General features: G+C 35.0%; 3 protein-coding genes across 4 annotated transcripts; 1 reads left to right on the top strand and 2 right to left on the bottom strand.

Moving 5' to 3' along the window:
- Positions 1–86: 86 nt before the first annotated feature.
- LOC113049423 (leukocyte surface antigen CD53) lies at positions 87–4,358 on the bottom strand. Of its 2 annotated transcripts, none has more exons than XM_026211764.1 (8): positions 4,173–4,358; positions 2,686–2,755; positions 2,383–2,571; positions 2,031–2,105; positions 1,850–1,954; positions 1,551–1,646; positions 1,339–1,422; positions 87–834 (listed from the first exon to the last, which is right to left on the bottom strand). In XM_026211764.1, exons 2-8 carry the CDS (start codon positions 2,740–2,742, stop codon positions 766–768), a joined length of 675 nt encoding a protein of 224 aa, XP_026067549.1. In that variant the 5' UTR covers positions 2,743–2,755; positions 4,173–4,358; the 3' UTR covers positions 87–765. The 2 variants fall into 2 exon arrangements, with proteins under 2 accessions (XP_026067549.1, XP_026067550.1); XM_026211765.1 differs by having other exon boundaries at positions 2,686–2,775; positions 4,173–4,328.
- A 3,999-nt stretch (positions 4,359–8,357) lies between these two features.
- lman2lb (lectin, mannose-binding 2-like b) lies at positions 8,358–12,735 on the bottom strand. The gene is made up of 8 exons (XM_026211763.1): positions 12,504–12,735; positions 11,788–11,906; positions 11,530–11,647; positions 11,255–11,337; positions 10,918–11,079; positions 10,608–10,722; positions 9,814–9,933; positions 8,358–9,706 (listed from the first exon to the last, which is right to left on the bottom strand). The coding sequence occupies exons 1-8, from the start codon at positions 12,706–12,708 to the stop codon at positions 9,564–9,566; spliced, it is 1,065 nt and encodes a 354-aa protein (XP_026067548.1). The 5' UTR covers positions 12,709–12,735; the 3' UTR covers positions 8,358–9,563.
- A 10,382-nt stretch (positions 12,736–23,117) lies between these two features.
- Positions 23,118–27,079, top strand: tbx3b (T-box transcription factor 3b). Its single transcript, XM_026211766.1, has 7 exons — positions 23,118–23,875; positions 24,050–24,317; positions 24,622–24,768; positions 24,887–24,963; positions 25,457–25,590; positions 25,809–26,326; positions 26,562–27,079. The coding sequence occupies exons 1-7, from the start codon at positions 23,580–23,582 to the stop codon at positions 26,874–26,876; spliced, it is 1,755 nt and encodes a 584-aa protein (XP_026067551.1). The 5' UTR covers positions 23,118–23,579; the 3' UTR covers positions 26,877–27,079.
- The last annotated feature ends 78 nt before the right edge of the window (positions 27,080–27,157 follow it).

Raw genomic sequence — 27,157 nt, forward strand, 5'->3', positions numbered from 1 at the left:
ATGATTTGCAATTGGTGCCACTGCCTCTGTCAACCACAAGCACAATGCTGCTATTTTTCTTAATGTTTCAAAAAGCAGAGAAAACCTTTTCATTGTCTTTAAGTTTTAATTCATATCAGTTTGCAGAGAAAAGAAAGCGACAAAAACAATGTGCATTACAAATGGTGTAAATAGTTTTAAATAAGCATGTGTGGTTTCCACCCTGTGCACATTGTGGAAAATCACATGGTTTTGTCACTGCTACAGCTAGTCAGAAAAGGAAGTGATCAGAAATAAGTGCTTTGCATTGTTCAAATATAGTCTACAAAAGTAAATTATAGGAACATAGGTCAAAAATAAGTCTATGACATGAAAGAATCATTACTTTTATACAGTTTAATATACCATTACATTTTTGTGTAAAGATGATTCATCATGGAAAATCTCTCTTACACGTCACACTTTATAACTTGACATTCAGATGAAAGTGGAAGAATTCAGTGTCTAAAACCCCCTAGAATGTTTCCTTTTAAGCTGTGATGGCCAAAGGCAAAGTTTTTTTTAACTAGTTATTTATACCAATTCATACATGCAAAATAATAATAACAATAATGCAGTTAAAAGAATTCTGGAGTTTCTACCACATACCATAAACATAGAACCAAGAATCAAGCATCCGTGTAAGAACTGCAATCCATCTTGTCTTTTACTGGCTGTCTTTGGGTATTTGTGGGGCAATAGTTATTAAAAAACACAAACTGTGAAATATGGAAACATTGAGTTTGGTCATTTGTATCCTAACCCGCTTCGACTTATGTGGCAGAACAGGGTCATTGAGAAACACATACCCAAGACCTACAAGAGGAGAGATCATGTTTAGTCACGTTAATAAAAAATACCATTTAATTATCATATTACATTATTGATCTGCATGAAGTGTAAAAGTAGCTGCTAAACAAAACTGATGTCCTATAAATGAGACTAATTTAATCTTTTTATGTGGGACAATAGCCAAAAATACATTAGGATTTCATTTCATACATTTTCTTTTATGCCAAAAATCATTAGGATATTAAGTATGAATCATGTTCCATGAAGATATTTTTTAAATTTCCTACTGTAAATATATTAAAACTTGATTTTTGCTAAGAATGTCATTTGGACATATTTAAAGGAGATTTTCTCAGTATTTAGATTTTTGCACCCTCAGATTCCAGATATGCCAATAGTTGTATCTCAGCCAAATATTCTCCTATCCTAACAAACTTATTCAGCTTTCAGATGATGTAGAAATCTCAATTTCAGTATTTCTCAATTTGTTTTATGACAAGACATAAACCCTCATATGGAAACTCGTACCTCAATAACACAGACAACAATGACACCAATCCCTGTGTTCAAGAGATTTCCTTCAAATGCATTCTTCAGCTTTGTGTAACAACCCTAAATGAGACAATACATGTGATATAAGATTGAATCAGCTGCACAGATTTGTATATTTGATGTGCATCTCCAGATATTTGTTTCATTATTATAGTTTTGCTATATAGCTATAGAGATGGAAATATTACCTCCTGCCAATAAACTGTTTCATTAATTTGAATGTTGCATGACTTCGGCACATTTGGCCCCCATTCTGTATGGTTTTTGATTCCACAGCAATGCAACTGTTGATTTATAAAGAAAAGCTGTAAATATTTTATTTGTATTTATTTTTTATTAAGAACAAATGTGTGCCTGTAAAGAAAAAAAAACAGTACAATATTTTGATGCCTAGTGTTATGAGTAAGCTGACTTTTCTCAAGAAAATGAATTGTTCTTCCCAGGACTCGTGCACAACACTGAGCACCACTCATAAATAGGCACTTACAGTTTTTTGTACTTGGTCCCAGTCATCTTCAACTGTTTTATTGCTTCTGCTGTCTTTGGATTTCTCTAAACCATCCTTAAGATCTTTTTCAATGAAAGCCCCAATCTGTGAGTAAAAAGCACAGTCTGATCAATTTGTCCTCACATGGACTCTGCTTCCATACTCAAATTCAGTTTCTTACCTGATTCTCGTACAGCAGCAAAAGGCAGGCAGCAGCCAGCTCAGCCAACATTAGAAGGAACAACAGTATGAAGAACTAAACCAACCAAACAAAAAGAGATACTGAGTTTTTTGTGTGTGTGTGTGTGTGTTTTTTAAGAACCCAGAAAGTTCAACCTAGGCTGGTGATTCACAGACTTTTTGAGCAATTTTGTTTCCTGGGCACTTTCCCACTGAGAATGGGTAACAAATTCCTATTTAGACAATTTAGATTAACCAAAGTTGCCTAGTGAATCATCAAGCCTTAGTGGACAACAGTGAATATGCAAGTATAAGTGATGATGGATGCTAACAGTGTTCTGATTGAGACTCACAGATATAAGCAGGCAACGATTTTCCTTCAGCGCTCCAAGAAAGCCCAAGAAGGAGACACAGGTGATAATGATCCCAATGATGAAAAGCGAGTTTGCGATGTTTACAGCCTGAAGAGTGGGGAGTAGGGAAGAGAACCTGGAGGATGTCATCAAATAGATGCCCAATCCAAAGACTGTAGCCCCACAGACCTGTAATGGTCATTTCACCCAAACAAGAGAGTGGGCCAAACCCAGAGTTTAGAATGGCCTGAGATGAACAGTTTTGAGTTATCATGATGAGACATTCTGAGAAAGGATACATACAAAAAAGATGAAGTTCACCACACACATGGTGTACTTAAGGCACTTCAGGCACGACATCTTCCACTGCGTTCTGCAAAGTTATCAAAAACACTGAGCTCACGTTAAACTGTTATCTCACATTAGGGCTGTCAACATGGTTGGAAAACTACATTAGAATTTTAAATGCATAATTTCAGTTAGGGTTAAAAAAAGCATTTGGCTTCCCCCGAGGCCACAAGAGTGCGCATCAAGCAAAATATTACTAATGCACATTTATTCAAAGCATTGGAATACATGAATTTTTAGTGAATAATATTTAAATTAATGTTTATAAACCAATTATAATTAAGTTGCTTGAACAACCATAAACAAAACAGCATCATGTATGCATTCATGATACAAATGGCGTAAAGCCAATCTCACAGAGTACATTTTGCAGGTAAAAACATGTTAAAAACATGAGAGGCATTGGGATTTAGAAAACCCCACCATAAAGTATCGAGATGTGTTTTTACAGAGTTGAACTTACATTAATTTTACATGGCTTTCTAAACATGCGGCTCTCTTTTGCAAGACGCGAGTGCAATGGTTATAGAAGATGCCCCATTAGAAAATGTGTCTTTTTCCGCAATTCCACAAAATTTTGAAAGAACATCGAAGTAGCGATGGGAACACTAACATTGTCATCGCATCTCGTGGGCCACTGATAAAGGCCAAATACACTTCGGCTGTCCTCGTCCACGCACCGTCTGCATAATGTCATTTTCATCATCGAGCGGCGCGCACCCCGGCCCTGCGTAGGCAATTTTTCAGACCGCGCGGGCGGTGCGCGTACATCAGCGCACGCACGAGGTGAATGATGAGACAGAAGCGGTACTGTGTGTCGAGCTCGTCCGCCTTTTGGAAACTGTGCGATACTGCTGGGGGCAAGACAGAACAGAACACGGAATGTGAAGTATACCTGGGACGGGTCTTAAAGCAGCCTCCTTAAGCATAAAATTCGTATGCAACATTTTTGCATTCGAATGTGGATTTTTATTTTAAATTCGACGAATATTCGAAATTCGATTTTTTTTTTGACAGCCCTATATCACATTAAGAACTTGTGGTATTTCCCAAACTGCTTACATTCACAATTTAAAGATCACTGACTCAGTAAAGTCAGAAAACCTAAGGTGGCAATCTAACACATGAAACTGCTAAATGGAGCCCCGTGTAGAATTTGACGGGCTGTCGTGTGTTTCCTGTGCAACTTCCTTTACCAGAACAAACAGCAATCGACTTTTCCAACACTACTTCGTGAAAACAGACACAGATTAAGATAAATAAAAATGTAAAATTACATAAAACATAAACTGGACATTTTATGAAAACATGTCTATGTTATAAAATACATCATTAAAAAGACCCTCTTTTTAGAAAGCAACAATGTGAGTACTACATTAACAAAAGTATCACTTACTCAAATTAGAATGAACATAAACGTCAAGAAAATGGTATATTCTTACCTTTAATTTACTCTGTAAAGAATAGTCCTCAATTAAGACAGTTGGACTCGCCCTTTGTGATCGTGTTGTTCATAAAATCTGTCACTGGCAGTGGGAGTGCATCATCTTACTTCCTTTGTGAATGTCTCAGTGTCTAACAGACAGTGCAAGTTGTGTTTAAGAAGACCAATGACGCAAATACAGAAAGAGGCGCTATGAAAAAAGTGTGATTCACCGTCATTATACCACATGGTGCATGCCCAAAATACATCTGTTACAGAGAAGCAACTTAGTCTGTTCTAGTTTTGTGCACACCTGTTGCAATACTTCATGCTAAAACCCACACAGGATCACTTATCACAAATAAAATGTGCATCAGAAATAAATGTAACAATTTACTAGCAATATCTTAACACCAATGCATATATTTTGCACAGATTATTGAAAAAAATATTATCAAAAAACATTATTGAGAAAATCGCCTTTGAAGTCGTCTAAATAAAGTTCTAAGCAATGCATATTAATAATTAAGTTTTGATATACAGCAGGAAATTTACAAAATATCTTCATGGAACAGGATCTTTACTTAATATCCAAATGATTTTTGGCATAAAAGATAATTCGAAAATCATTTTGACCCATACGTTGTTGGTTACTGCTATAAATATACCTGTGCTACTTATGAATGTTTTTTTTGGTCCAGGGTCACATGTGTTTGTGTTTACACTTTTTAGTGACAGGAAGCGCCTGTGCTGTTAAGTTATTTAGTTAAAAATGTTTCACCAGTCACCCAAATTTCTTGGTAAACTGTCTTCTCATTAAAAGCACTGACATGAAAACAAAAGTAAGTGATTCTTAAGACGGTGTTTGTATGTTGCATGTAATTATGCATAATTTATTATTATTATAATAGTAATGTAAAATGTCTTTTTGACCCGGCATATCCATAGAATTGATGTAGTAGCTGTCTCCCAGAGTAACAGAGATTCAAGTTGCATTTATTGATGCAGCGCACAATGGTAAAAACAGTGCCTATGTGGCTATATTTCACACCGCAGTATGACTGTTTATTATGCGCTGAGGGCTGAGGGCTTAAAAGAGCTCAGGATTCAAAGGTCACACACATTCACCTAAGGTTTTCTGCCTCGCCTTACATCTACTTAGATTTCTCTGGATTCCCTGAATCTATTCACAATATTATGTAAGGTAGTTGGTGAAATACCTAAGGCTATAGATTTGTTTGACAGCTCTCATGAAATTTGGCACAAAGTGATATGTCATGATGCTCTTTTTATACCCAAACATGATATCTTGACCTGTTACACCTGCTTACCAGGAACTCAAAATGTTTCAAAATGTTACATTTGAACTTTTTCTCTCTGCCCCAACTTTTTTGTAGTCCATCAAAATCAACATTTGTTTATATTTACAAAATACGCTTAAGTTGGTTAACTAAAAGTGAAAGAAAATGAACAGATGACAGATTCTTGATTTTATTGCATTTTACAAAACGTCCCAACTTTTCTGGAATTGGGGTTGTAGCGTTGAGTACTATTGGAAGGTTAACCTTTCCTGGTTTAAAATTAAATGCTTAACAACTAAAAAAATAGGTATTGTACAAAAGCAATCAAAAAGTAATTAAATATTATCAGTTACATTTATTTAATAAAGCAACTGAAATAGTTACATTACTTATTACATTTTAAATACCTATTGCATTTCCAAATTACCCTTCCTAACACTGCTCATCATGTGTCATTGTGTCAGCTATTTTTTATTTTTAGTAATTTGCATGCTTCCTTTTTTTTTACTGGTAAACAGTAGACAGGGACAGACAGTAAATGCATAGAAACTGGAGAAAGGGAAATAGCTGATGAGAAAAAAAAGTGGTCTGAAATTTCATTCAACCTCTCAGTTTTAGGTGACAACCCTGAGAATTGTGAAATGATTTTCAAGTACCAAACACAGGATGTTTGATGTAAAAACATTGCAAAAATTATCTACACACCATAATCAGATTATAGAGTTATATATTACAATGTACTTGAACCAAGTATGCTCTAGAAAGGTTATGATGTCTTATTTAGGTAAATCATATTGTTTTAGATCTTTGTATATGAAAACACAGACCAGAGAACACCATCCTAAAATAAAGAAGCTTGGGCTGCAATTTAATCACTTTGCTTGACTTGAAGGTGATGCATTATAACATTCTTTCCAACCAATAAAATAAATAAATAGTGGTGTGATGGATGGAGATAACACCAGAGAAATATTGATCTGAAAATGTGTTTCAGCTCTCCTAAAAGAGTTTCTGTTATGTTGCAAGTTTTTTGTGGTTACCATTGTGCTGAAGAGTAGAGCTTGTGGTTAGGTTGTGGGTGGCTACATCAAGTTATGCACGACACTGACCAGATAAACTAATATTGCACTAATGTTGCTGAAAGTAATTCATTAGTTGTTTGTAAAGAATGGAAAAGTTAAGTTTCATTCGTTTCAGTGCCATCTCTCAATTATGTTCAAAGTAGTAAATTATTATTATTATTTTTTTTTGAGTGATCAGCTTAAAATGTAAGTTCCTATAACTCGGTGTAGTTTTAGTTTAGGCTATTATCAGTTGTCACAATTTTTATGTGTATACAAATAATTATGGGTTGTAAATGCTATGAAGATGGAGCTAATTGTAAAATAATTAATTATTTATTCCTAACATTTTATCTTCAATCATACTATACAGGTATTCAAGGGCAGGCTCTTGGATCCTACCTGTCCGATCACTACTATTTTGCTTATTTAAATGGGGAGTCATCTCATTTATCACCAGTAAAATATGGAGTGCCAAAAGGATCTCTCCTAGGTCCTCTTCTATTTTCAATAAACATGTTGCCCCTTGGTAATATTATTAGAAAATACGGGATTAGTTTCCATTGTTATGCTGATGATACTCAACTATATATCTCATGGAGACCAGATGAAACTTCTAAATTATCTAAGCTAATAGACTCTTAAAAATGTAAAAGATTGGATGTCCAAAATTACTTATTGGACCAAAAAAACAGTACACAGAATCTAGTAGAAGACAGTTTGCAACTAGACGGATGTACTGTTACTTCCTCTACAGTCAAAAATCTGGGTGTTATATTAGACAGCAATTTGTCTTTTGAAAACCAACATTGCCAAGCTACGAAACATGTTATCTGTTTCTGATGCAGAAAAGCTAGTTCGTGCATTCATGACCTCTAGACTGGACTATTGTGATGCACTTCTAGGTGGTTGTCCAGCATCTTCAATGAACAAGCTACAGGTAGTCCAAAATGCAGCAGATAGAGTCCTTACCAGGCCAAGAAAATATGATCATATTACCCCAATTTTACAGTCTCTTCACTGGCTACCCATTAAGTTCAGTATCAGTTACAAATCATCATTACTTACCTATAAGACGCTAAATGGTTTAGCTCCTGCGTACCTAACTAGCCTTCTACCATGCTACAATCCATCATGCTCCCTAAGGTCACACAATGCTGGACTTTTCCCAAGATAGCCACTAAAGGAGGTAAAGCTTTTTCACATTTGGCTCCCAAACTCTGGAATAGCCTTCCGGATAATGTTCGGGGTTCAGACACACTTTCTCGGTTTAAACCTAGGTTAAAAACACATCTCTTTCACCAAGCATTCGAATAATGCATCTCATAATTTGTGACTGCAGTGGTAACTGAACAAATGCACATTCTTATTCTGGGTTAAACTAATTAATTTTACATTGTTGGAACAGCACCTACGCTAATTATTTCTCTATTTTGCCATGGGATTTGCATCCCGTGGTAACTAGGATTTACACAAGCTCCAGTCTGGATCCAGAACACCTGAGAAGAGATGATGCTGACCCTCAGAGGACCTCAGATGATGCTATCCCTGAATCAACATACAGAACTAACAAATATTGCTACTTAGTATGCAATCACATAATAATTGGTTAATAATGTTCATCGTCTGGCTGACTACGTCTTGTAATCATTTTTCTGAAAATTCCTGTCAAATGCACATAAACTGACAGTCACCACTTATAAGCTACTACTAAATGCTGTAGAAACTAAATTTTCTGTCAAGTTGCTTTGCAATGATTTGTATGGTAAAAAACACTTAACAAATAAACTTGAATTGAATACTAAAAACTTGATATAGAAAACAACACTAAACTTCCAGTTATAAGATGAACTTTAAATGTTTAATTTAGACTTCTTGATATTCAGCATGTTGGTGACAAACATGAAAATATCAGTTTGTTACAGCAGTTTGCTCAATCACTGAGCTGATGAGAGCAGCAATGTAATCTCTCCCAGTATAAAACAATGGACAGCTGCACAACTGTAAAGAACAGTGACTAGAAGTGATAGGAAAGACTGGAACATAGACAAACAAAAGCAAAACCCCTTGCATATCTTTGCAATAGTGCAATTACTGGAAAAATCAGGAACTGTCAAACTGCTGAACCAGCTTTTCATTTCTGCCTCTTTCCGGAAGATTTTAAGATACAGAAATAGTCACCATCATTAAAATGATTAAACAAAGTATGCAAATAAGGCCATGAAAACATGAAATATAAAAGGTTTAACAGGAACTATTAGATAAAGTGGTTAAATCACGACAAACTAAAGTAACTCCAGATAAGCTACGTCTGGTTGAGCAGTTCAGTGCAGCTTTTGATACATAAAACAGGATCACATATAACAAAAGACATCATATGGAATATTACAAAACAGACATTTGGGGAAAACATTCTCCACGTTCACATTGATGGTTGCTACTGCGTGTTTAAAACAGACAGTACAGTTGGGCAGCATTACTTATGAAAATCAAGTTTAATCAGTTTGACATAAGTTAAAAAGTGACTGCTGACAGCTGATGAGATGATCGTGACTGATGGAGGTCAAGGTCAGGGTGATGTTCATATTTTCTTTTAATTCATTTCAGTCCAATTGAAAAAAACAAGGGCTTTTGGGATTACAGTGGACAACCTGAGAATACAATAGTTTGTAAAACTATTGTGTCTCTGTACATGCGGTCACACATAGTTCTCAGTGCTGCCTCTGGATTGAAAGGTCAAGGCCAAGGTCAGTGTAACTGGTATAAAAATACAGCAAACGCACACAAAAATCTGAAGAGACCTTCAAAAACAGATGCACACCCATTCAAATACCCTTGAATAGTTTTTTTGAAATCATAATCATGATTGAGGTGGTTGCTTTTCACTCGGAGAGGTCGGGTATGGCTTTTTAGTTCAGAGTTGGCCTTCAGGCCCTTCCTGTTTGGGGCGGAGGTGAGGACCAGAAGTGGCTCATTGCAAAAATGCCAGTCACATTCATGTTAGATCTCTTGTCCCATTTCCTTCCTGTCACTTGCTCTATAATTTGTTCAGTAGAACCGTTTGCGGCGGTTCTCTTTATAGTGATTATATAAAAAGAGAATAACCACAACCACTACAACCAGCACAACGACTGAAACAATGAAGAGAAAGAAGGTGGTGATGATGCTCCTTCCTTCATCCTCCACAAGAACTGTGTCAAGAAAACAGAAAACAAGATGCTGTAAGATACAAATATTTGGGATTATCTATGAAAAATCATATACTGAAAAGAAAATCTTATTGTTACTACAGTATTACCATTAGGGTCCACTCGGTAGTCTACACTAGGCACCATGATCTCCTGCTGGTCCTCTTCCTCTTCAGGACTCCGTTCCACTGTGAGCTCATACAGCTTGAAGGAGATCACGTCATGGTTATCTAGAAACAAAACATGCAAAAAATGTATAAAAAAATAAAAAATGAATAAATAAAATTACAAGTAAATAAAATGCTTTAATTCCTATTGCTATAAAAAATAAAATGACATCTAAAGAATGCAAACCACTATGTTTCCAATTCAAGGCAACAACAAAATGATTTTACATTTATTTTGTGTTATTTAGCTAAGTATACTAGCAGTGATGGGTTTACTGGCCCTTTTAACTTAGTTTATAGGGGTGCTCCGATCACGATCGGCGGTTAATTCCATCAGGTGCCTGATTTCACATAGAGCAGCTGATTTCACATAGAGCAGCTGTTACTACACAGAGCCGTTGTTAATAGCGAAGATGCGCAAATCCACTTCATTTTCAGCGTTTTTTGGCGCATCTTCTCAGTTAACAACGGCTCTGTGTAGTAACAGCTGCTCTATGTGAAATCACGCACCTGATGGAATTAACTGCTGATTAGAGAACCGGCTTTACTGATGAGATGCGCATTAACGATCGGCCGATCGTGATCGGAGCACCCCTATTAGTTTATGTTTTGTAATTAGTTTACCATTAATTCTATGGAAATTTTCGGATTGGCCCAAAATGAGTATGACACATAAAATCCATTGGCATAAGATCTGAACATCTGGTGGACTAAAATGGAGTGACACTGGTCCAAACCTGATAAATCTCCAGTGGCCGATGAAGCGCCGAAGTAGTAACCTTGTGGGAGCCTCACTCCAGGGATATCCAGACAGTCCTTCCACTCTTGCTTCCCCTCGATATCTGTCATCACCTGAACAACAGATGTTCATACAGAACTAAAGGCTGCTTTCCAACATCCATCTAAACAACACTTCCTTAATCTCAATCATCAGAAGAGTAAGCAAATTCAACCTCTCCCTTAGCAGTATGAAAGACTGGTGTAGCAGTGTATGCAAGTATGTTTTTGACTGAACTAAGAATAACAGATTGTAAAGAGGTTTCTTACTGTGAGTCTGTTCTTCATGTATCTGATCAGGAGGAATGTGTCATATTCAACATTGCGAACGTGAGCAGCGCAGCCACCAAGATCAGTAGGCCGTCCATCACGGTCATGATCATATGCAACACTCCCATTCCCGACCATCGCAGAGATAAAAGGAAACGTTCTCTGAACGAAAGACAGAAATTTTAGTAAAATAGTAAAAAAAAAAAAATATTTATATATATATATTTATATATATATATATATATATATATATAGGTAAAAATTGTTAGCCTGAATGCACTGTAAGTTGTTTGGATAAAAGCATCTGCTAAATGCATACATTTTAAATTTTGTATACCTCATGCTGCTTGTCATCATTTGGATAAGTGTCAACAAAAACACCCAGACCTGTAAAAAAGTTTGTGTTCCCAAACACTTCACCTAGAGAGAGAGAAAAAAAAAAAAATACATATATAATAGTAAATATATATATATATATATATATATATATATATATATATATATATATATATATATATATATATATATATATATATATATACACAAAAAAAAAACTGCATCATAGTCATATCACAGAGTATCAAATTTGTAATATTGGTGATGATCCCGTACCATTTTGCATTCGCTCTTTGGTAAGCCATATCGCAAGGCCATCCCCATTCAGGTTCTTCTTGCCCTCACCATGGATCTTAAATTGTAACCGGAGTTCCCAGTCCCTGAGGTAACAGGGCTGCACACACAACACAAACACACTGATGAACAAGCCTGACTATAACCCATTAGCTCAACAACCTCTTAGTCTAAAAGGGTACTGATTAATAGCTGTGTCTAATTGGTGGGGTTTCAGGTTTTCTTGTCATTCAGACTCACAATACGACTCCATACAGCTCCTTGTCTGCTCTGCAAGTCTGGTGTCAGCCGTATGTGTTCGGGCATGATCATGGTGTTTCCCATGAACTCCCAGTGTGAGGAGCTGGAGGATCCTAGTCCTGTGTACACACATCAACATTTCACACTAAATATATAATATGCACAAAATGGACAGTTAAATATAAAAGCTGGTATAAATAAAAGTTGCAATACACATCTCTTCCGTCACCATCTGACTGCATCCCATTGCTTTCTCTTTTCTTAATCATTGTCTAGTTTGTACTAATCTGAACTGAACTTTATATAATGAGCACTTCCTGTGTTTATTTGCCTCTTTATGATGAACGGTACACTAGTTGTATTCCTAAATTGTTAAGTCGTTTTTGGATAAAAGCATCTGCTAAATGAATAGCTATAAATGTTATTGTAATAAATACACAGAGTCCATATTGTTTAATAAAGCATATAAACCGAAATATCTATAACTGTACTGTCCCGTACTTCCGCCCTGTTGACTTAAATCACTGCAGTAATAAAACTGCCACTGTCATTAAAGCAAGAAAATGGCAACTAACAATACCAAAAGAAATAAAGGACACAGCGGTTGCCTGTGGTCTCACTCAAGTATTTAACTAACATTAATTGACTTTAACCCGGTGTAACTTTCGGCAGGGCACCGGTTTAACGTCACTGAGGGAACAGGAATGGACGCTTACCTTGGTAAGGCTTACTCAGCGAATACTCTCGCTTGAGAAATTCGTAAGCATTATCTTCATATGTGTTTTCGCCTGAGATATAGCTCATAAAGGCGAGTATGAATACTAATAACGTAGATAATCTTATTTTGTTTGGCAGACTGTACGGTAAATTCATTACTGTTGTGGAAATAGTCCCGTTCAACTTCATCACGATGGCCGCCATTTTTCCTCGCTCACTTCAAAATGCCCGCCCCTTGCCGCTATTCGTCTATTTTCATTCTTGCGCTGCAATAAGTGGTTTAGAATATTGTCAATCAATTTTTCGACCAATCACGATTTTCCATGCAATACGTTTGGCGAGTATGTGTGCCAATAAAGTAAGTGAATCCTGAGACAATATAATGTTAAGAGGTTATTTAAAATGCTATTTTAAATCTGAGTTCTAAATCTAAACGTAAATCCAGATGTTTATATTTAATTTGCTTATCTACACTATTATGCAAATTGTCATATCCCTAGGCTGTGTTTGTTTGGCAGATAAGAAAATGTTTGCTATTCAAATAAACTGAATTCCAAGCTCATACTTTTTTTACTTCAAAAAGTGCTCCAGTAGTTTTTAGTTTTTGTCTTTATTGTGTGTGTTTTCTTTTAATATTGCACAAATGCGATGATATTTTGAGAAAATTAAGGATTCTGACCTAGTTATTTTAAATCAACATACATTAACATAGCCTAAGTTAATTTCTGTTCATATTCGTCTGGTGAGCAGATGACTTTAATTGCATAGGTTGCTTAGGGTGAAATCGATCCGTACAAGACAGAAATATAAAGTTCTTGTGGCAGAATTTTATTTGTGAACAGTCCATGCCCATTCATTGTAGTTAGCCTACTAAAAGAAGTGCCTAAAGGCTCGATAAGCGATTGATTAAACGTGATCTTCTTGCTACGGAAGTAAACTAGAACACTCTGTATATATAATGAATTATCCTAATGTTTTTTTTTTTTTATTATTACTAAATGTCAAATGCCTCTTTCTACAAGATGGATTGCATTTCAAATTGTCTGCAGTTTAATTTACTCTCCACTAGAGGTCACCAGAGGACTGGAATGACTTGCTCACACCTCTTGTATTTTGAGTTACAGATTTTTTTTTTATGACACCTTCGATTATTAGTTATACACTCTGCACACAAATCCTCGCTACTTGTGGATTTCATAAGCCCATATTCTTCCCGTGTCACAAATCTTTTTAAAGCTTCACAGATTTAAAGCAGCACTGTGTAAGGAGGGAATTCCTTTTCAAAAAAAAAATAATAATAATAAAAAAAAAAAACCTGGTGGCAGCATGTGAGGAGGTTCATAGACCTGCATTTAAGCCCAGCAGGTCCTTCAGCTGTTTCAGAATATGATGTCTGGCCCATTTTGGGGGGTGTACATGAAGTTATTAGGTTTCCTTGTTGAGTCCAACCTGTAACTGTATACAGTGGCAGGTCACACTGACTGTGCTAGCAGACAGCATGCTGAAATAAAGTGTGGCCTTGAGTTTGATGGACTCTTTAGACTATAATCAGAAGGAAACATGTTCATGCCTAAGCTGTCATACCTAATCAGGCAAGACAGAGAATACCATATATACCAGTTCAGGTTACTTCACTGAGTTGACCCCTCTGATCTTCCCACACACTCTGTTTTCCTCTGGCAGGCTTATGAAGGCTTGATTAACAGCAGTGTAATGAGTACGACCCAGTTATGCAAGTCAAACTATAATAAGTAAAAAAAATAAGACTGTAAAAATAAAATAAAATAATTGAATGAAATAAAATAGAAATGAATAAAATGAAACTAAGAAATGATAGTGAATCAACAGTATTATTTAAAATGATATAATATTTATTAGATTTTTTTTTACAACAAAAATTTCTAATTTCTAATATAAAATGTATAATTTATAATTTCTGTTTTGCATTTAGCTTGATTGCATTTCTTTCTTATCGATTGACCTTACAGTTTTTTCTCAAATCAAATCTTAGTAAGAAAAAACGATCACAGATTAATTTTAATGCAATATTCCTACCATAAGAAGGATAACTAAGTGTAGAAACTATTTTAATTAGTCCGAATTTTTCTCTATATATCACAGAGTGGAATATCCCAAGAATCTATCAGTACTGTATGTGCATCGAAGAAAACGTAATATCATAACACAATTAAAAAAGGGTTTACAGCCAAACCTTTAAAATCTTTGAATCATGACTCTTTGGTTTTCTGATACTTGCATTTCTCTTTCTCTGTTAACCAATCCATGATTAACGTGTCTTTGCCAGACCTTTTCATTTAACAAGATACAAAATAAGAAGATGTAGGATTATGGTTTAAGAATCACAATTCAAAGTATGTTTCTCATTCTCGATTACTGTATACCATGGACAGATCTGCTACAGAAAATCAACCATTCGGAATCAACAAATTCATTCAGTCTAGCAAAGACTTTGTCCTCTTTCTTGATTTTGCAGCTATAATTGATTTTGACACATTTATGTGACGTTTTCCTAGAAGAGAAGTGAAACAATCAATGCAGATCTATGGGTTGGGTAAGGTTTACCAGTAAGTAAATGTTCACACACAAAAGTTTAACCCTTAAAAACTTTCTGTTGTCATTCAGTAAGTAGCAGCTGCTTCACTGGCCCTCGTTCAGTGTAATCCATATTTGTGAGGTCGATATCACCTGCTGTTTTATACTCCATCACCAATTACTCAGGCTCCATAATCCTGAATTTGAAACAGATCATTTCGCATCAGGCTGCACCTGTTCATATAGCACTGAGTTCGCTGAACACGCTGTAACGAAGCGGAGTTTTTTTTTAAAGGACATCTCCATTATATAAATGGTAAGTCTTTTGGATTTATTTTGTTTTTAAAGTAAGCTACACTGAGATATTGTCCACCCGTGAATAATGTGATCATAAATAAGCCTTAATTCTCTTTCTATAGCGGGTGTCACAGGAATATCTGCAGTTTGTATATCTCAGCGCAGAGAGCAGACATTAAGAACACCTTCAGACATAAATTTTGACGCTGTTTGAATCAGAAGCCATAATTAGAGGCAGGAAAGAGATCTGCTTGAGGAATGATGGGCCTCTTTGTGCTAAAGTGTTCTCAGTGCTCCTCTTCTTCCATTGAGGTGTTTGTGCTGACAAAAGAAAACGGAAGAGAAAGAGTACATTTCCTTAATTAAACAGCAGCGCTCCAAACCCCATCCTCATCAGAATGTCTCTCTCAATCAATAATTCACACCAGTGGTGATTCCTTAAGTGTCTGTTAGACTGTGAAAGTGCATGTTTTTATTTATTGAATTTGGGCATTTTAAAAGTATATAAATAATGAATCATTATAGCTCTTATTTTATTCTATGTAAATAATATAAAAGTAATTTTAAATTAATATTTTATTAAAATGAATGTTTTCATACAATTGCATCATATATATATAGTTTATAATTTAAAATAAATATAAAACTCTGGTTAATTGGTTAACCTGCTGTTAAGCTAAGGAATATTAGTATAATATCTCATCACTATAGTTAGCACTTATCATCAGGGCTTTGTTCACTCCAGATCTGACGTCTTCTCCCAGAGGAAGCCTCCACTCACCCATTATCTGTCTGCCGATTTTTACTGTTGACTTTGATCAATATGCCTCATTAACATTAAAGCAAGCCTGTCGTCTGCTCATTGTATTTATTTATTCCATCATACCGATGAATGTTGTGCTGACTTCCTTTGGCTGTCTGACTCTGGCTCTTTTTTTCAGGGTAGAAATTTGTTTAAAATAAGACGTTTTAATGCTTTTGAAAGCTGTCTTTTGCTCACTAAAGTTGCATTTATTGGATAAATAATACAGTAAACAGTAATAATAATAACAATAATAAAGTATAACATTTTTAAATAACAGCATTGTATTTTAATATATTTAAAAATGTTATATTTTCAGCATTCATAACTCCAATCGTCAGTGTCACACAATCCTTCAGAAATAATTCTAATATGCTGATCATGATGAAACATGGTAAAAAGATTTTGAATCAGTATTCTTTGATAAGTAGAATGTTTAAAAGTGCAGCATTAATTAGAAATATAAATCTTTTGTAATATTATTAATTTGTCTTTACTCACTTTTGATTCAGTCACGCTTCCAAGAATGCAATTGTTTTTAGCACATTATTTTTAGCAGTTTTTTTTTTAAGTGATACTTCATGTGTTTGTTCATTTAAGCATTACAAATAGTTTCCACAAATGTGTATGGAGAGCCGCTTCAAAGAGAAGACAGTTTCCCTCTTAGAGTCAACAATGAGTCTGGTGAAGAAAAGCCACTGCTGTGCAGGGACTGAAACTAGAATAAACGGGAAGTTGGGAGACAATTGTAGGTTTGATGACAGATTCACAGGCAGACATGACAAATTCCAAACATTTCTCAAACTCTTAGATCCTACTGTGACATGAAAACCTTCGTGCATGTGGTTCTGCACAACACACTACAGAAGACACACAAACACACTCATGCATACAATGTCTTGAGCACAACCCAAACCCTTTTTGATAATTTTTTTTAATACGGTTTACGTTCAATATTTGACCTTAAAGAACGCACACCAAAATGTATAAATAAATACCAAAACAAATTAAAGGTATAAGAGTAATTATTACTTTTTGTTTGAAGAGCTGGATACAACTATGTGCTATAGTCGACTGGACCTTCACAGACAGAATACTGGCTCTTAGGCTCTTACTTGTTAACATTTTGTCATGACAACTTGCAATTACATTTTTTTCCTTTAACTATATTTTTACAATATCATTCAGGACATAAAACATTTGTAAAAAAAACTTTTTTAAACTGAACAAATCAGACATTTTCTTTCTTTTTTTTATGTAAATGTTTTAATAAAGCTACACTGTACTGATATCCATGATAGTCAAGCTTATGCCTTTCTGCCTTTCACAGTGTACTTTGTCCTGACCCATACTATTTGGCAAATAAATGCATCAAAGCCCTTGCAAAGCTTAAGTAAACATACTTTTATTGGCTTTATTGCATTGCAAAATCAATCCAGGCATTTTAATATAAAGGGAGTAAATCACTTGCATGAAGCAAACAGAGAAAAAAAAAAACATGGGGCAAAGAGAAGGGAATCAATTTTCACACATTAGAACTATTATCTTATTACAAATATAAGACAGAAGCCTCAAGGTCTTTCTGTATGACATGGAACAGTCTCATCTGAAAAAAAAAGTTGTAGATTGCATGAAATGTGTGCTATATCCATAATCTAAAAAAAAAAAAAAACGTTCTAAAATGCATTCAGCCTTAACAGTACTATGAACTTGTTGAATTACTGGGTATAACAAAATCTGAAATAAAATATTTACATGAAATATATCTGAAAATATATTTTTTAAATATATAAAAATTATATAAACAAATATGATTTGAAATATATATAGAAAACAATATATAAAAATTTTGCTCACATGTGCATTTGCTTGGAAAATACTTGAATTTTGCAAGTTGTTCAGATGCTTGCTAACACCTTTCTTCAGATTGTCCATCTGAAAACTATAGTAAAATCACAAAATAAAAACCTCTGCATGACTTTACTTTCAGTATACTGTAAAAAAACCCCAAAAACAATACTGCTATAATGCAGGACACAGTCTGAAATATTCTGATATTTTCATAAATCTATATCAGATGCTGAATGACCCCCAAAGTAAACAAATGTTTACATCTAATTTAATTTCCCGAAAAGCTTCCTTTATTTACCCCTTCCCTCTGTGTTCATTACCCAGATTCATGTTTAATACTCTAAGGACTACTACAGTTTTTAATCACAGGCTTACTGAGCCTGGCAGACCTTTCCTAATCTACCAGAGTAGGTTTTCACTGCTCAAAAACATCAATACTGTCTTTTTGGCGCGGTGTTCATGGGATTAGTTGTGTTTCAATGAGCCGGACCCCCTGAGCCTCACACAACGGCCCCCAAAGAGCAGTTGCAAAGCCAGTTTTCCTCAAAGAACATGCAAACTTTTACATTTTTAAAACATACTTCAAGAATGGACCCAGATAAGCTAAAGAGTAATTACACACATTGTAAAAGCCATCTTGGGATGGATGGTCAGCAAAGAGCTTAATGTTCATACATCAAAAAAATAAACAAAAACACATTCAAAAGATTTCAGCATTATAGCTTATATATATTTGCACTTATTATGAGGCAGATTATGGTTGCCGTTTCAAAGCAAAGCCAGTATTGAAATTGCCTGAATGGTTTTTGAGGACCGACCTTCATCTGACTGAAGGTACATTCAAACCTGCCAGTTATCATTGCCCTCCTGACATCGATCAATGTTTGTGCAGGAAAAGTTGTATTTGATTCCCAAAAAGCAGATGTGGCAATGAAATTGATTTCTTTCTTTATCAAGTACAAACGCATAAGATGTTTTTCTCATCGCCTCTTACAACGAGACAAACAATTGAAGCATTTCTCAAAGGAAATTCACAGAAATAACCTTCAGAACAGTATTTGTCGCCGTGAGTCTTTTTTGTTGTTTGAAAATACGGATCACAAAATAATAATTAAATTAAAAATGAAATAATAATAAAGCCTGGGCCCTGCTGGCTGTAATTTATGTTCAATCATTTATTTTGTTCTTTAGAGTGGGAATAAGAACTTGGAACATTAAAGATTAATGTAATAATAATAGATAATATATATATATATATATATATATATATATATATATATATATATAGGACAAATGTTTAGCTTTTTCAAATGCAAGTATTCTTTAAAAAGATTAGCAATTAATCTGAATGTGTTGAAAATGGTTCTCAAAAGCTCAAATGCTTACTGACAGATCATAATATTTTACAATATTTCATTAAATATCTTCAAATATGTGACCCTGGACCACAAAACCAATGAAAAAGAGCACAGGTATATTTGTAGCAATAGCCAAAAAACACTGTGTATGAGTCAAATTTATAATTTTGTATTTTATGACACAAATCATTAGCATATTAAGTAACAATATATATATATATATATATATATATATATATATATATATTATATAAATATATAAATAATAAATAAAAACGTAATTTTTGATTAGTAATATGCATAGCTAAGGACTTTATTTGGACGAATTTAAAGGTGATATTCTCAATATTTAGATTTTTTGCATCTTCAGATTAAATATTTTGAAAAAGTTGTATCTCGGCCAAATATTGTCCTATATCTTAACAAACCATACGACATGGAAAACTTTTATTCAGCTTTCAGATGATGAAATCTAAACTTATAAAATTTACCCTTATAATTTTTTTATTTTGTGCTTTTGTCATTTATGGTTACATATTTGTTCTCATAGACTGAACTTTTTGATCTCTAAATATTTATTTATCTATTGTTATATACTATAAAATAATTCCTGTCATGGCAAAGCTAAATTTTCAGCAGCTATTACTCCAGTCTTCAATGTCAAATTAATTATTCTAATATACCAATTAGCTGTACACAAAAATAAAATTGTGCTGAATGTTATGAAACAAAGTGTTCTTCATTAGGATGTAAACTGAATCACACTAATGACTGCAGACTTGCTGGACAATCAGTAATTTACTTTCATTTCCCCCAGTGCTCATTCATCTGCTGTTGGATCTGCTCCCAGAAAACCTGTCTGAAGCGATGTGCTGATTTCTATGGTTTACATACTCTTGAATGTGCATCATTTAAAAATATGGGGTTGGGGCATTCCTGCCTGTCCTGTTTTGGTTTCCATAACTGTACCATCTACTGGTCAGCATGATGTGCTCCGTTTCGACTTCTCTCTCTCCTCACACCTTCTCAGTTCCACTGTTTAACTACATTCCTCCCACCTCCACAGTCCAAGCATGTCCAGTCGCACCGGTCTGTTAGCGGCCGACTATTCATCACAGCCCCTCTAAATAAACAGCTGAGGTGTTTGAGAGATGGCCACATTGAGGCCACTCATTGCTCGTTCACTGGAGGAAAGTAACCCCAATTACTCACATGAAGTAACTGCATTTTCCTTCTCAGATATATTCACAAAACCGAATCACTTCACCTTCACATCTGCAAATTGTTCAGCTCAAGTTCAAAATGAATTGCTTCTTTTTACTGTTATAACGCTTTATTGAAATCCTTCTATCCAAGGTTGTCTCTTCAGATTTGGAAGCTGAATGTTATCCAACAAACAAAGGGGAAAAATGCATGAATGAAATACAGACTGCTCATGCATTTTTTTTTAAAGATAGCACAAAGCTTATGCATTGGTAAAATGTAGAAGAAACTATAACATTACAAACAAAAAAATGTAGAATTAAAACCTCACTGCTTCCCAACTAGCCACACCTCAATGGTCAATTGAGGAGCAGTTTAAAGCAACTCGGTGTTAAGTTACACACAATGCCTGTTAGTGTTCTCACAAATATCAGACTGGCATCAGTACTCTTTCCCTCCCACCGCTCTCTGCCCGCTCCCTCTTTGAAGTAGGGATGATTGACAGCCAGGGTTGCTCCTTGTCCAATAAAGATTGGGTCATCAGTAGTGGATGGCTGCAGATGGCATATCTCTCATAATCCGGTGTATGGATCTTTCTCTGTACTCTCAGCCACCGAGGCAGCGCAGCTGAACACAGGACATAAAGCTGTCATAGAACAGCGTCATCATAAATTCACAGATTTACCCTTTACAGAAGCAGAGCGTGAAATCATTTAAATGCTTCAGAATGTAGGCAATGTTCGAAAATAAAGCTGTATCTCTGTGAGGAGAGTTTTCACCACCCTTATATTGATATAGATCAAGTGTTTGAATTAAATTTATCAAAAATGATAGTTAAGATATTAAAGTTAAATATATATATATATATATATATATATATATTATTTTTAACTTTATATTCATTAAAAATATATATATCATGGTTTCCACAAAAATATTAGGCACCACTATTTTCCATGTTTTTCCAAAAGTGTTTTTGATGTTGTTGTTACAGAATATCAGCATATTAGAATGGTTTCTGATGGATTGTGCACTGAAACCTGAAGCTGTGGCTGTGAATTCAGAATTCAAAATTCAGACTGCCATAACAGGAATAAATTAGATTTTAAAATATAATTACAACAGAAAATGTTTTTTAAATTGAAATTATATTTGAAATATTTGAATTTATAATATGATTTTCATCTAATACAAGCAACCTGGGTGAGCATAAGATACTTCTTTTCAAATGATTAAATGGTAGTGTATACAACTAGGCTAATTTTTGTTTATGATTCAATATAGAAATCTCTGAGATAAGAGACAGGAAAATTGCACCAGACAAGCTGCATTTAAATGAACATGTTAGGCAGGACATATAACCCTGCACTGATACTGAAGCAATGTTCTGTCAGGTATTTTACACTATACTATACATTAATACAATAACAACACAAAAGTGACACCAGTTAGCCTCCCACTAAGAAAAACACTGTGCTAAAGTGTTTATGCCTTGACCAGAAACAGAAATAGATCCTTATTAAAAACATTTAAATGGAGGGTCTGATGGGGATTCCCCATTATGTGGACTGTCAAACTGGCACCGCAAAAGTTTGGCCACATCCTTTAAAAAACATCAAAGCTTAATATCTATAAATGACTAGGAGTGGTTTAGCTTTCAATATGTGATTGTTGACATATAGAAAAGGGAAATGGTTTGTGTTGATTACAAAGTTGCACAACTGATGGTTTCAAGAGGCTTCAAGAGGTTTCAAGAGTGCTGCTCTCTCTCAATCCACTGTGGCGTTTTTGAGCCTTTGTGGAATGTGCAGCCAAAACTCTTCTGTAATAAAAACTTGTAACTGAATACACTCACTAATCCAGCTAAGACAATCAAAAGCATACATCAGCTGAACCCTCAGTCACTTCCCATGTCACAGCATGATATTATGGGACGAAGTCTGGGAGTAAAGAAAAGACGGGAAAGAGTTTCCCAAGTTTATTGTGCATCAAGCATCTACTTTAGAGATGTAAGATTGATTATGGGTGGTCATGTGGGTGGTGAGTGGGAGGAGTAATTAAATGTGACAGTCATAAAAGAGAGCATCAGTTAGGCCAATATAAATATTCATATATAAAATTGTATATGTTATTCATATATAAAATTGTATATTCATATAAAAAAAAAATAATATATATATATATATATATATATATATATATATATATATATATATTTTTTTTTTTTTTTTTTTGATCATATTTTTTCTTGTACTGTAATTAAATAAATTGAATTAATAAGTTGTTTACATTTCATTTTTTATTAAATCCTGAATTTGTTATTTTATTAAGTTTATTGTTTTATTGTGTTTGTGAGTTTGTTTACATTTTTTAACTGCCAAACAACTAGCAAAAATACAAAAAGGGAATTTTCGTTTAGATGTCAGAAATTACACACACACACGCACACACACACACAAGCATTTTGAATATTTAACATTTTTCTCTGTAATTGGACTTTTGTGTGACAACACGTCCCAATCTGCCCTACTTTCTTTTCTTTATTCACAAGCATGAGCAACACTAAAATCTAGACAGCTGATGCTCCATTTGTATAAAATCACTTTGTCGCAGTTGATTCTTTATCAAATCGATTTACCACGCCCTTACCAAGCACAATTGGTATGGATGTGTCCACGGAGCCAATCAGAAACCCCTGACTGACCCGTCCCGACAACAAACCACCATGCTGTCCTGAGATCCGGCATAAGGTCCCCAGGGTTCATCATCTGTGCGCACGAGACCCCATAAAACAACCTTCACTCAACGGGACAAAGCTATGAAAGCATGAAAATGGATGAAAAGGGCGAGATGCGTTTTGACAAACTCTGCAACATCTAACATACTGAAACTAGCTTAATTCCACAGAATTCGGAAGACCACAGAAAGGAGTTATTAGCTGCCTACAATGTGAGGATGAAGTGATTATTGATGATGACGTTATGAAATAACCCCACAAACAAGTTGAGAGAATGGCGTATCACCACTTTATACCGGCCAGTCATACTGACCTCACTATTAGTTCGATGCTTGGACAGCAGCCCCAGTTTTTATTCCCTGTTGGATACGGGAAACAGCTTGGGAACGTGCTCCATAACTCGGTTCGTCTGGGGCTCAAAGACGCCGCGTCTCCAGCGCACCTCTCTGTGGAGACCAGAAACCCTGGACCTGCACCTGAGGATGACCCCGTGGTTCACCTGGAAGGCAAGGATCTGTGGGGGCAGTTTCACATAAGCGGCACGGAGATGGTCATAACAAAGTCTGGAAGGTAAGAATGAGATTCACCATGAGACCAGTCTCCGCGAGGAGTGATTAAAAAGTTTTTTTTTTGGACGGCAATGAGGTATTACTGTTCATGCTGTTTATTTCTCTAAGTGTTAGGCTACTATGTATTTTGAACAGAACACTTGTAAACAAGTAACACGTCTTTTGCTTCTCTGAGGCGCATGTTTCCAGCATTCAAAGTGCGCTGCAGCGGCTTGGACGGGAAGGCGAGGTACATCCTGCTGATGGATATAGTCGCTGCTGATGACTACAGATACAAGTTTTACAACTCGCGCTGGATGGTGGCTGGAAAGGCCGATCCAGAAATGCCCAAACGAATGTACATCCACCCGGACAGTCCTGCTACCGGAGAGCAATGGATGTCCAAAGCTGTGACTTTTCATAAGCTCAAACTGACGAATAATATATCTGACAAACATGGATTTGTGAGTATTTAATATCGTAGATGCGATTCACAATTTATGGACGACTTTTCTCCTCAAAATAATTTATTTTACACAAATAAACAAGTAGGCCAGCCTAGCTTAAGTTAACAAGCGCTACAGCATTTAACAAGTTGCATGTAGCGAGAGCTACATCAAAGTTTTTTTTTTATTCTGTGAAAATAAAAGATTTAAAAAATAATCCTCATTTTGTGGATTTTGAATAGAAATGTTTCTTTTCATTATTGTTTGAAAAAAATAATAATAATGGAATAAGTATGCAAAATAAAATTATTTTGTTTTGCAGACCATATTAAACTCCATGCACAAATATCAGCCAAGGTTTCATATCGTTCGAGCCAACGACATCCTCAAACTTCCTTACAGCACATTCAAAACCTATGTGTTTCCTGAGACTGAGTTTATCGCTGTGACAGCATACCAAAACGAAAAGGTGACAGATTCAATGTTTCATCGGTGACACAAACCACATATTAGCCTAATAAAGTTGTAAACAATTTTCACAACACTTAAGAAATGTGGTATCTTCATTAATATGTTAACCCTTACAGATAACTCAGCTGAAAATCGATAATAACCCATTTGCGAAAGGATTCCGAGATACTGGAAATGGGAGACGAGAGAAAAGGTATTTTTTCTTTTCGATTTATGCTTATACAGACCTTTTTAAAAGTTCACTTCTAAAATACATGTTGCTTTTAAAAGTATTTTCCCAGAACAAATGATATTGTCAGCATACTGAAGTGAAAAGTTTAACTAAACTATGTTAATTTCACAGTCTGTCCCATTTTGCAGTACTGGAGCTACAAGAAAACAGACTTCTCCAGCATTAATTGAGAATGATTCAAAGCACATTGCACTAAGCAAATCAGACCTTTGTAAAAAAATTGTTCACATGATCAATATTCCAAATTTACTTATTATTTGAATTGTGCAAAATCGTTCTTATTTACGTTATGTTTCTTTGTCTTCTAATTTATATCATGCTTTTTTGTTTAATACATTTGATTTATTTCCAGGATTAAATTAGATTTTAAAACCTCAGATTTTCAATGTCAGCAGCACTGTCTGAAAATAATCATTTTTATCATCCACTGACATATGTATTTTTCAATAATTAGGAAACAGATGTTGCATCAGAGGTGTGATGTGGCACCAAAAAAAGCCAATGTGCTCACAGACAACTCATCTTGTGACCAAAAGTCATCAAATCCTTTAATTCAAGAAACGAATGTCGTTACATCAACTTCAACAGGTGTTCACTTGGGATTTATCCTAAATCTATATTTACACTTTATAATAATCTATAATAAATGTCAAACTGTTTATTATTGTAAACAATTTTATACTTAGGTATACATTTTTTACATTTACGATACTAAAATTATTAATTTGCTTTTATTCTTTGTTTTATTACTGATGATATTATTCTTGCTATTCCTAACAAACATTTATGAGATATTTATTCTACAGATACGAATGAGAGTGACATTGATGGATATGGAGATGAGAAAGAAAGCAATGAAGATAGAAAACATTCAGTGTTTCAAGAAGAGCAAAATTCCACAGAAATCTCAACAACGGTACAAGAGTCCAAGGGCTTTTCAAAAGAGGAGATACAAGGAGAAAGGAACATGAGGGTCAACAGCAAAGAAAAGCATAGTAATGAACATTTAACCTTGGATAGAAAACATGCTGAACAGCACAAGTTTGCAGACAATGTGACTGACGTTTCTCAGAAGGCTTCGCTCACTCGGCACTATTGCATCCCCACTCCTGGCCTAATTAATTCTCTGTGTGTGCCGCCACATGTCTTGTCAAATTTATGCCAGTTTAATTATGTCGGAACTCTTCCGTTTTTGGCATCTGAAACAACAGGTCCATGGTTATCTAGAAGGTCAAATGAAGGGGAGGGTCAAGATTACACCACTTCAGTCCCATTCTCACAACAAAGATTTACTGGCATGCAGCAGCACAGAACAACCTCTCAAGTAGGTTGATAATTTATGATCTAAGTCAATTCAGTTGAATATTACAAAAAAAAACAAATTTACAATTATTTATTGTAAGATAATAATAAAAATATATGATAATGTTTAGAAATAAAAAAGACGTAAACGCTAAACAAGATGTTGTTTTATTTACTTTAACTTGCATGTAACAGCTAAAATAATAATAATAAAAAAAGAAAATCATAAAATAATATTTTGATCTGATATTTTTCAGGGTGTGTTTGTCTCAGCGCATGGAAATGTCTTATCTTTTCCAAAGAGTTACATGACCACATCTGCTGCCACATCCTCTGCTGTATCATGCCAGGTTCAAGGCCCACCCTTGTTCAGTGCTAGCTACCGATCCCGATACAGACCCTACCCTTTTCCAATGTGGGTGCATGGCCGAAAAATGCCACAAACCTCTGTTTTTGTACCATATGGTGAAACTGATACAAATGAGCATGCTGGTATTACAACTCCTGGATCAGCAGCAGAGTGCAGATCAAAACCTAATGAGGATCAAAACACACTGTGTCGGGATCTCTAGAGATGACTCAACAAGAACAACAACAAATTCAGCTGTAATGATGTGCATTGTGGTTCGGTTAAATTCTATGGTGAAGATCTGGATTAAAAATTAATATATACTATTTATTCTTTAGTCTTTATCTGCTGTGTAAATGTGTGAAAATGTGTAAAATACATGAAGTTGCAGAGCAACCATTAAATAAATTTAATACCGTTTTTCTGTGTTTTTCTCCTTGTTTTTTTTTAATCAATGAAAGTAGACATATGACTAACATACATCTCACTTAAGCATATTTTAGG

Source organism: Carassius auratus, chromosome 30 (assembly GCF_003368295.1).
Source record: "Carassius auratus strain Wakin chromosome 30, ASM336829v1, whole genome shotgun sequence".
NCBI classification, from domain to species: Eukaryota; Metazoa; Chordata; class Actinopteri; order Cypriniformes; family Cyprinidae; genus Carassius; species Carassius auratus.